Source organism: Dermochelys coriacea, chromosome 26 (genome assembly GCF_009764565.3).
Source record: "Dermochelys coriacea isolate rDerCor1 chromosome 26, rDerCor1.pri.v4, whole genome shotgun sequence".
Taxonomy (NCBI): Eukaryota; Metazoa; Chordata; order Testudines; family Dermochelyidae; genus Dermochelys; species Dermochelys coriacea.
In genome coordinates this window covers 14639895-14651077 of record NC_050093.1, presented here as the reverse complement: position 1 = coordinate 14651077, position 11183 = coordinate 14639895, and the positions used below count along the sequence as shown (strand labels likewise).

Below are 11183 nucleotides of genomic sequence, written 5' to 3'. Positions count from 1 at the left end.
AAGAACAGAAAGCTTGACGAAAATTATATTGATTTTTGGTTTTATGGAATTTAGTGATGGATGTCTGCAATGCATTGTATGCTTACAAATCCAATCAAATGAAGCAACAAAACTTGCAAAATTGGAACGACACCTCCCAACAAGGCACCTGGAGAATAACAATAAATCCAGAGACTTTTTTCAGCTAAAGAAAGAAGAATACAATCGACAGAAAACTCAAATGACAAACCTAACATCAGTTCCTGAAAAGGCACTTTGGAACGCAAAGCCCTGGCTGGGATGATTTAGTTGGGGTTGGTCCTGCTTTGAGCAGGGGATTGGACTAGATGACCTCCTGAGGTCCCTTCCAACCCTGATATTCTATGCTTCTATACTAGAAACTCATGCTTTTAACAATGACCGTGCTGGTTTCAACCTCCCCGAATGACCATGCTGTTCTATGGGGACCTAGGGCAGGGATTCTCCAGAGCCACATCCAGCCAGTAGGAGGGAATCGCTAAGGAGGCTTGTGAGCTGGGAGCAGTTTCTGTGTTAGGGTGGGGGAGAGGAGATACCAAGACGTGGTTCAGAGACACCAGGGCCAGCAGGGACGGGTAGAGGCATCTGGTCCATGAGTACAGGGACACCTGTGTCCCAACCTGCTGGGGCTGATGCAGGAGTTTAATGAACTGCCATTTTGTAGCCACCTCCCTGGTGACATAGACGTCCCTTAGGCCAATCCACACTCTCATGACGCAGGGTATATTTACCCACGGGCTCTGCACATCCTGTGAGAACCGTTAGGCTCTGCTCAGCACGCTCTCTCGCTCTCGGTTCAACCTGTTTCCTGCATTAGCATTTCTGCCAGCAAATGCAGGAGGAAACGTGAGGGAGCTCCAGACGTCTTCCCTCCAGCCCTGTCCCTCGGCGACAATTTCTGAGAGGTCGCTGGAGCCAGAGGCCCATGGCAGGGGGGCGTCTAGTTCGGTATCTTGGTGGCCCCATGGCTGGAAGGGATTCTCGGCTCTTCAGAGGAGCAGGAGTTTGAGAGGAAAAACAACGTCGGTATTTCTGCCTTCAGCCTCCTGCTCCCTCCCACGTCTGCTGCCATCCTCCCCAGCGCTCTGGCACCCCTGTGCCCCAGAGGTTTTTGTCTAGGGATCCCCCAAACACACACACGGGTTATGAAGTGACGACGTCTCTGCTGGTTACGCCTTTCTCTCCAAGGGCTCTGAATGGGGGTCTGCTCTGGTCCTCCCACTTCCTCCCCAGGCTGAGCCCAGGGGGACCTGTCCCGCCAGGCCCAGGGCCATGGCCTTCTTCCTCAAGTTCTTCCGTTTCGGCGCGGAGAAGAAGAAGGCGAAACACTACGAGAATGTGAAGCGCGACGTCAACCCAGAGGAGATCTGGACAGTGCTGGGGGAGCTGGGGGATGGCGCCTTTGGGAAAGTCTTCAAAGTAAGTGGCAGGGAAGGGCTGGGGTAGTCCCAATCACTAAGTCGAGCTGCTTGGAAGGAAGCCCAGCTCGGCGCTGCTCCCAAGTGAGCTATCTGGCCAGCCGGGCACAGAGCTGCCTCGCTGAGCCAGTCCTGTAGCATGGGGCCGTGTGTTTAGAACTGTCCCAGGCCAAGAGCCAGCAGCTGGGGCGCATCGTCCGTTGCTGAGGCCAGAGATGCTGTGAAGGGGTTTATTCCACTGTCTCTGGTTAGGGTGGCCCAGGAAGGAAGAGACGCGTGAGGAGAAATATCCTAATTCACTTCCCGGACTCCCATGGCCTTTGGTGGGTGGGCTACAGACTGTCACTCCCACATTTGGAGGACGGGATACAAATGAGTGATGGGATGGATCCCTGAGCGTAACACTGTACCTCTGGGCCATGGTTTTAAGAAGGGACTCCTGATTGTGGATGCCCAGCTGAGACACCTTAAAGGGCCCTGATTTTCAGAGAGGACTGCAACCCCCCACCATGCCCCACCCCCAAAAATCAGGCCCCTTGAAGGAGGCTCAGGGGCAGCACCCACAATCACTAGTCACTTTCGGAAATCTGGGCTCTGATATTTCCTTCTTACTGGGCTCATATCTTGTACTCCTCCCTTAATAACGTGCAATGAGCCACTTCCCGAATTCTCTTTATCAAGCTGATATTCATAACAAAGCCTCATAATTGAGCTCTTCCACTGCTCTCCATAATCCTTCACTAATCCGCACGAAGCCCTGTTAAGTAGCTGCATATAAATTCCTTTGTACAGATAGGGAAACTGAGGCACTGAGGTTCAAGCCCCAGAGCCTGCTTTTCAGAGGTGTAACCTCCCGGTGCTGTCCGTTATAGTGCTGGGAACTCAGTGCTTCTGGAAACCAGGGCCAACATTTCCAAACTGGGGAGCCTAAAGCTGGGAGCTGGATGTTGTTAGTTGCCAGGATTGCTTGCAGGCCCGAGGGAGCTACAGAGTGCAGAGCACTAATTTATGAGCTTCACTATGGCTTCAGCCCGCCAGGTTTGAACATGTTGGTCCACACAGGGTCAGGCTGCGAGCGAGGTGCCTGCCTCCCCTTGTCCACCCTGCAGGGAGAAATATTTCCATGGCAGTGGGCAAAGCTTGGAGGTGGAGGCTGACGGGCAGGTGAACCTGACCCACAAACGTACATCGGTGGGTAACGATCATCATGTAGTGGGAAGGGAGCGGCTTGTCTGGCTCCTCAATGCGGGACTGGACCTTGCTGTGTTTTGGGAGGAATTAAGTGAGGGCCTGACCTTGGGCCCCTTTATAAGCTTTTGGCTGTGCTAAAGAGCTTGGGGGAGGGAGGGTCTGTGTGCAGGGAAACCGCAGGGCAGAGCATGAGCTCTGAACAGGAAACTGCCGGTAGTGCTGCTGCTTCGCTCTGTGCCCTTGCTGCACACGGGCCTGGCGTGTACACCAGCAAAGGGCTCAGCAAGGCTACCGGGCTCGGCATGAAACTGGGCTTCCCCAGGGGCTGGATCCCCAGGGCTGCGCGTGGGAGGACAGGGGAGCTGGAGGCAAGAGCCCCAGGGGCAGGATGCTGGGGCCTGTGTCGGGGTGGTGTTTGGAGCCCTCGAGCGTGTGTCTGGAAAAGGAAATGGCTCTGCTGGGAGAGGCTTGCACCTATTCTGCCAGAAGCGGCTTCTGATTTTGGGAGACTTTCCCCCCTCCCTCTGCCCAGGGCCCAGTGCCCTAGCCTGTGCCCCTACCCTGACGACTGGTGCAAACGCGCCTTCCCCTCCGCAGGGCCGGGGTTCTTGGCTGGCACCCGCAATGGCAGGAAGGTGGGACCAGGCTGGGCAGGGGAGTCCTACCTGCTCCCTGGTGGCCAGTCTGATCTGCGCTGTGATGGCCACTCCAGCCCCTCCTCCAGGTCCTGCTCCTGCCCACGTGAGAGTGGTGGGGGTGGAAAACATGGCAGGGGACAAAGATCCCCCCCACCCAATATTTCCATTGCAAGGGCTCCCGCCGCCCCTCGGTCCCACTGCCCTTGCTCCGCCCCTCTGAAATGCAGCCCCAGGGTGTCTCTAGGCTTGGGCACCCCCAGAAGCCTTTGCTGAATAATGCTGGCCTAAGACGCTAGGCAGAGTGCAGCTGTAGGTGGTTCCCAGTTAGCAGCACAGAGGGCCTTCGGAAGGTTTTAATTGACCAGCTGCTGGACTCCCCTGCTTTAGCCTTGCTGGCATGCCCCGTGCCTGACTACTGCCTCTCTCCTCCTGCCCCAGGCAATACGAGAGAGATGGCAGAACACTCCCATCTATAGGTTTGAATGCAACAGATCCAGGCATAGCAGGAACAGCAGCTGGCATGGGGACCATCAGTGTGGGCACATGCCCTTGGATGTGTCCTCTTGGGCTGGCCTGGACTGCCCCTGGAGAGTGGTGTCCGAACCTGAGCCTCAGCCCACCCCTGGTTGCTAGAGAGTAGTGAGTGCGCCGAGGGTAATGAGGACGGGGGTGTCAAGTCAAGATCTGTTCAATGTTCAGGGCAGGGATATGTATCAATACTACAGGCCTGATTCAGCACTGGGTTGCGGCAGGTTCCTGGCAGTAGCGCGTCATTGGGTTGGAATGAACTGGCCTAGCCTAGAACTGGAATGCTGCACCGGGGAACCAAGAGAGGTACAAACGGAAGCATTAAGAACCATATGGGAATTTCCACGTTGCCTGGAAGCTGACCCCCTGCAGGCAGGACATTACACACTGTGGGAGCAGTAGGACCTCAAGGTCTTGAGGAAAAGAGGACTAACCCATGCTCTGTCGGGGTAAAGCAGCCACGCCTCTCCTACCAGGCATGCTGAGAGAACCGAGAGGTTGCACCCCCTAATGATGCTGCTCCACTGACTTCATGCCTTCTCTGGCAGTCTGCACCAGCGGAGGATGTGGCTCCTGGGAGTACTTGGACTGTCTCTGGGTTTGGTCTGTACTGTGGTTTCTCAGCCAGTCTCTGACCGTTGCTGTATCATAAGCTAGCAATGGTGGTGGCACGGGGTAGTCAGACCACTGGCATCGTAAGCACCAGTTAGAGCTCATGGAAGGCACAAAGACTTTCTCTAGGAATGAGGCCCATGGACAAGTGAAATCCACCCATCCTCTCCCAGTTGCACAGAGGAGGGTGGAGATGTTGCTGGACTCCGACACTCCTTCCTAAATGTGCTCTGCACTTAGACACCAAGACGCAGGCACCTTGGTGGGTGTTCCAGGGAGAGGTGTATTATCCCTGTCTAATTTGTCTGGCGGGACTCCCCCTGCCCCTCGGACACCGGCTGCCGTTCTGGGCACCTCATGCCCCGAAGGATGTTGCCAAATTGGAGGAACTTCTGAGCAAAGCAACAAAACCAGGGGTGTAGCTACAAAGGAGCGAGCCATGCCAGGGCCCACGCGGTAAGGAGCATCCAGCCAGCGGGGCCCCTGGGGAAAGCAGAGCCCAAGTGGCCCTGCTCAAGATGGAGCACAAGGTCAAAGCATTAGCTGCTTTGCATGGGACGGGGAAGGGGGGATGTAAGCGAGGGAAGAGGAGGGGAAGGTTGAGAGCTAGATCAGAGCTGGAGGGGACCAAGGCGGGGAGCTGGCGGAAGGGTGAGAGCTAAAAGGACCTGGAAGGGTGATTGGATTGGGGCTGGGGGAGCTGAGGTCTGACTGAAGGAAGCTGGAGTGGGGTTGAGGGAGAGCTGGGGGGCTGGATCAGAATTGGAGGGGAGGGAGGGAGGGTCGTTGGGGGAGCTGGGGATGGGAGGGATGCGTTGGGGCTGTGGGGCAGCTGGAGAGGAGCTAGGTGGGGGTTGGGGGGCTGGAGAGGAGCTAGATGGGGCTGGAGTGGGGCTGTGGGGGGCCGAACAAAGTGGATTTCAGACTCAGGAAGGGAGCCCCTAACTTATTCTTGCCCTACAGCCCTCTGGTGCCTCGTTCGCCCACTGAACAAAACTGAGGCAGGGCCTGGAGGGGGGCGGCTGTGTGGGGAGGGAGACAGGGACGGACCGGCCCCCGGGGGAGAGGTGTGTCACAGCCATGGGGCAGGGGAGAGGGAACGGTGAAGGGTGTCCACGCGAGGAGGGACGAGCTGTCTGGGAGCAAAGGAGGTTCAGATCCTGGGCCATGGTTCCTCGGCACGTGGTACGTCAGGGCTGGTTCAGTGACAGGCCCTGGTGGGCTGTGAGGCGCTGGCTGAGGTGCTGGCCTGTTCGACCCAGGAGGTCAGCTTGGGTGATCAAATGGACCCTTTTGGCCTTAAATCTAGGGGGCAGATCCTCAGTGGGTGTGACCTGCAGCTAGGCCGCTTACACCAGCTGGGGCTCTGGCCCGATGACTCTAGATTGTGGAGCAGCCCCCGCGGATCTGGTAGCGCTCACACAGAGACAGCGTGTTCTAGTGGGTAGGTAACAGCATGGGAGCAGGACTCCTGGGTTCTGGGCCTTGCCGGCTAAGCTTTGGTAGGTCATTCCCCGCCCCGTGGCAAGCAGGGATACAGATTTCCTGTGTGACATGCTTTGAGACCTGCTGTTAGGCTGGACAAAGCGCTGGGGGACTGATCCTGGGCCAGCCCCGCTCGGCAGCGTATTGATGGGAGCTGAGACTCGGGGTCCTGCCAACGGTGCAAACCAGGCGCTGTGCAGCCACTTCCCCGCAGGAAGCTGCTCGGGAGGCAGCAGTGGTGGGCCGATGGGAGCAGGGACTCTGGAATCGCTACCTAGCGTGGAGGCTTCCGTCAGCCCCGGTGTGTGGCGAGAACCATTACCATAGCACCGTCGCCTGCCAGCAGCTAGCCGGGCGTCTAGCAGAGCAAGAATTGCTGGTAATTAAGAAACCACAACGACATCCGCTGGGCCGCGAGCGTGCACCAGAGTGCGCGTGTCTCAGCTCCTCTGCTGAGAGAGCCAAGCCCCGGGGCGGGGAAGGAACAGGACTGCCCCAAAACCCGGGCCTCCACAGGCAGTCCCAAGCTCTCCACTGTCCTGCAGAGCCTGGCTGTGAGGTTTAACTCTGGCGCCCCTGCCCGCTACACCCAGCCTTCCTGGAGCACTGATGTCGCAGAGCCATGAGCTCCGGCCAGGAGAACGCCAGCCAGCAAAACCAGTGAATTGCAGCAGGACGGCAGGGACCCAGGTGCCCAGAAGCGTTCGAGAGTGTGTCTGACGTCCTGGTCAGCAGCTCTCCACCCTCTGCATGTGTCAGTCACAGCTGCTGACTCTATGGCAAAAAAAAAACCAATTCTTTGCTGCCTTTCACTCCTCCTAGCCCTGCCGGGCCAGCCCCGCTCGGGGAGAGGGAGCCAGCATCCACTGCTTCTTAAATGTTCAGTGATCAAGGATAAAGGGAGAGAGAGCCAAGGCTGGGCAAAATCCAGGATTGATTCCTTCCTCTACACCTCCGGGCCTCTCCCCTCAAGCACATCCGGAAAGGAGAGTTCTTCACATTCCCAGATGCTGGAGTGGTGTGCCAGCTCTGCTAGGGTTAAGGTTAAGACCAACTCATTGTGTAAAGCTTGACTCTTCTGAGTGCTCTCAAGTTTACATGGCTACTCAGGTTGCTTTGAAATTCGGGGCACCTCATGGAGGCCCGAGTTTTGGTCAGTGATCCTAATTTGGGGCCACTTACCCAAGGGATTTCTGAGATACAGCCCCTAAACCCCCCCAACAGCTGTTCTTAAAGTTGACATGTTTTGGCAACTTCTTTTGTGCACGGCTAGAGATCAAACTTGGGCTGAGCCTGAGATGGTCGTACCAGGGTCCCAGATGCTTGAGGACTACCCCAATGGAGAGCACACCCCTCACTGGCTCTGTAGGGGAAACCAAGTTCCAGTGTTCTTACAAAAAAAGTTTGGGTCTGCACAGAGGTGCGCACCAAACAGTTCTGGCTCATGTGCCTATTGGAGACGTGGCCCATGTGCAGAGAGAGACATTAAGGGAATGCAAGCTCTGCCTTACGGGCCCTGAATAGCTCAAGGGGGACTGTTCTGCTTGCTAAATGTGTGTGTTCTTGCTTACTGTGAGTTCAAATCCCTTCCTAATCTAAAATGCAAAAAGCTCACTTACTTACCAGCTCAGTGATCAGGGTCACCAGTGCGCTTAGATGTTTGGCTGCATGTGTGTTCCCTCTGTGCACTGCCACAGCAGACTTCATGTGAACCATCCAATGACCACAAGATCTGTTAAGGGACAAAGGCACGCAGCCAGGTTTATTGTTGACAAAGCACAGTACTAGTATCCTCCAGACTCTACCAGACCACTAATACCTGTATGCCCATAACAATGGACTAGCTCAGTGAATGGTGGGACTTTCTGTTCCTCGCTAGGCTAGACAAAGATACTCCCTCTGAGATACATCTTTATACGCCAGTACAAACAAGTTAGTACTGCCCCCTGACGTGGTTAGTTGTTACCCATCATCTTGTACATGTTGGTTTGATCAAAACATCTTTATTACATACTGTTATCCTGACCTTATCTTTAGCAGGGGTCGGTGTGTTCCTGTTATTTTTGGGGAATGTTTTTGTACCATCCTTGATATCGGGATGTGTTTGCGTGAGTGCTCTGTGCCTAGCACTTCTTAGGAATGTGTATTTCTGCAATATCAGCCCTGTTCTTGCCAGATTCTGTGATGTTGGAGCAAGTGCAAATCCTTCTTGTGATGACAGGAGAAGCCTTGCACTTGACTCTCGTTGGGCATAGTCTTTTGAGGGTCTATTTTGATCTCAACAATCAGATCATTGGCTTGTGTTCCTTCCCTGCCCTGCCAATCAAATCTCAGCAGAGAGTGTGTTACACCATCCTTCACATCTGTTTATGTCTTGTGTTCAGTGTGAGTGTACAGATTTGCGTTTTCAGTGCAATATGTGCTGAATTATATGAACGAGAATTCACCTGTTCAACTCATGGAGCTTGCTTCCAAGTGCATGTCTGTCATGAGGAAATAGTCTGAACCTGACAGGATCTCCCACTTGTAGTAGTGGGAGTCATGGTCATAGTCAGCTTTGGCCTTTACCTGTCTCTCTCTTTTTGTCTGTTACTCCTTCTAACCCTGCCAGCTATAGTAATGCTGGGGCTATGGGCATCAAGGTACATGTGCCTCTTGACATCAAGCCTTGTACCAGGATGCTACTGAGCCCTTCTGTGGGAGTGTTCTTCCACCAAGGAATGGCTTGCCACCTGCTTCCTTTGTTTGGTGCTGCTTTCTTTAAAAGAGTTTTAGCAAGTTTCACTGTCAATTCAGCTTCGCCATGTGCCATGTGATGGGACTGAATTCCCATTGCTGGGAAAATTGCACAAACTCACTGCAAGTAAACTGGGGTCCATTGTCTGAAACGACACAGTTTGGGGTCCCATGCTCACTGAAATGCTTCGTTGCTATGTCTATGATGGTCCCTGTGATAGTTTCTCACAGTTCATCTCATTCTCAGGAGTCTGAACAGCAGTCTACGATACTGAGGTAGTGCATGTGGTTTGCTGTGAAAAGATCCATTCCTACTTTGCTCCAAGCTCCGTGGGGAAGTTGTGCATTTTCATTGCGTATTTTTGTTGCTTGACCTGCATTTCTCTACCTGTCCCAACTGCTCACCAGGTCTCTGATATCCTTGTTCATATTTGGCCAGGATACAGCATCTCTGGCTTTCCCAAGACAGGGTTTGATTATAGAATGGCTCTGATGTATTCTTCAGAGAGCTTATGTTCTCAGTTTTCAGAGTAGCAGCCGTGTTAGTCTGTATTCGCAAAAAGAAAAGGAGTACTTGTGGCACCTTAGAGACTAACAAATTTATTAGAGCATAAGCTTTCGTGAGCTACAGCTCAAATGCATCCGATGAAGTGAGCTGTAGCTCACGAAAGCTTATGCTCTAATAAATTTGTTAGTCTCTAAGATGCCACAAGTACTCCTTTTCTTTATGTTCTCAGTGTTATGATTCGACTCCCTTTGATGCTGCTGCTGTCTTGTACACTCATATCGTCTCAGTAGTTTGAATATTCTTGAGAGCCAGGTGCAGCTTTCCGCCTGGCGTCTGGCTGCCCTGACGGAATGACGGACATGAGCCCTGGTAAATCTTTATCTTGTATAGTTTGTTCTCAGATTCTTTCCAGCTCCTGCCTTGATACTGGCGGATAACTGTGTCTCTCTGTCTCACATGCTTGTTCAGCAGCAGTAGTTTCCTGTTGCAGGGCTGTTCTGGATAAACAGTCAGCCGCGTCCATCTCAGTCCCTTCCTTGTACTGTACAGCTAAGCTATAGTTGCAATTTCAGTAGCGTGTGCTGAAGGTGTTCTGGGGCCGCTGGCAGTGGCTTTTTAAAAGTGCTCTCTGGTGGTGTAGGGTCACAGTCTACTCAAATGGTTTTCCATCCTTGAACACCCATGGGAACGCTATTGCAAGACATGTGTTTTCAGTGTGGATGTGTCTTTGTTCCACTGGTGATAGTGACCTGTATCCAAAAGCTAGGAGCAGTCCCTTTGGTAGGAGTGATGCCTCAAACCTCTCTTGCTGGCCTTGCGTTGCATGGCTGCTTCTTCATATTTCAGGATGGGAGAGCTGGTCACCAGCTCCTTGGGATGTGTGATCAAACAATTCCTGAACGTCCCTAGATGTGAGCATGCCCTCACGCTGTAATGGCCCCTGCCGGGAAGCTATCTATCCCAGCACTGAGCCGCAGCAAGAGAGTTGTTTGCTAAGCTGCAGTGGCATGAGCGGGTGGCACTGATGGGGCTGAGCTTAGGATGTGACCTGCAGGAGCTTTCTTATTGGTGAAGATGCACAAGAAGGAAGAGCCCAGCTTGACTCTCAGATCCTGTACTGCATTGGCAGGGGCAGCTGTTAGGGAAAATGGCTTTTTACTTGTAAACTGAGATTTCATCTGGAGACACTATATATATGGAGCCTGCTGGTGTTCCTCTTTGAACCTTCAACAATTGCCTCCTTCTCCAGTGATGAGTTGTGTGGCTGCTTACAGAGCCTTAGCTGTCACTCAGCTCCCTGGAGGAGGGAGCCAGATTCGCTTACAGGAGCTGGGAATCGAGGGTTCACAGCTCAGAGGGGAAGAAATTGACCCTTTAGCTTTTACACTTGACAGATACTTTGCACACCGTGTGTGCGCCTTTGAGAGAGTTGCCTTAGCAATCAAGTTGCTCTGTGTGAGAGTTTGGGTTTGCCCTGTTGCCTGTTTGCTAGATTTCCCCTCTCCCTATAGCTGTGCTGTACACTACTTGGCTGCCAGCCTCCACTCCAGAAGTGGCTGCATTTCAGTGACACTGCGAGTATAACATTTGGGAAATGCTTTGAGATCCTCATATGAAAAGTGCTAAGTAATGTGAATTGAGGGTGCTGGGGAGACTTTCCAGTGCTGACCCTCAGCTTCTGGCTGTTCCCAAGGTGGCTGGGCAGGGCTTTGGGTTGATTCATAACTGCGTTGCTTTGTACATGTTCAATCTGTCTCAACAGGCACAAAACAAGGTGACTGGGGTTCTGGCTGCTGCGAAGGTGATTGACACGCAGAATGAGGAGGAGCTGGAAGATTATGTGGTGGAGATAGACATCCTTGCCCAGTGCGATCACCCAAACATTGTCAAGCTGCTGGACGCACTGTACTGGGACAGCAGGCTGTGGGTGAGCTGTGGGGGCAGGCGGGCTGGCCTAACCTCCCAGTGTGGGTGATCTCAGAGTCAGGCGTTCCCTGGTGAGTCTTAGGATGGAAGCTAGAGGGGGAGGCAAACCCTGGGAAAGAGCTA

At 53.6% G+C, this 11183-nt stretch overlaps 1 protein-coding gene across 1 annotated transcript in view; it reads left to right on the top strand.

The window, feature by feature from the left end:
- Window positions 1–569: 569 nt before the first annotated feature.
- Window positions 570–11183, top strand: part of LOC119848825 (serine/threonine-protein kinase 10-like) — a 44161-nt gene continuing 33547 nt past the window's right edge. The window contains exons 1-2 of the mRNA XM_038385104.2: window positions 570–1437; window positions 10897–11061. Coding sequence (XP_038241032.1) covers window positions 1291–1437; window positions 10897–11061 — 312 coding nt within the window. The 5' untranslated portion in view covers window positions 570–1290. The remainder of the gene's footprint in view (window positions 1438–10896; window positions 11062–11183) is intronic.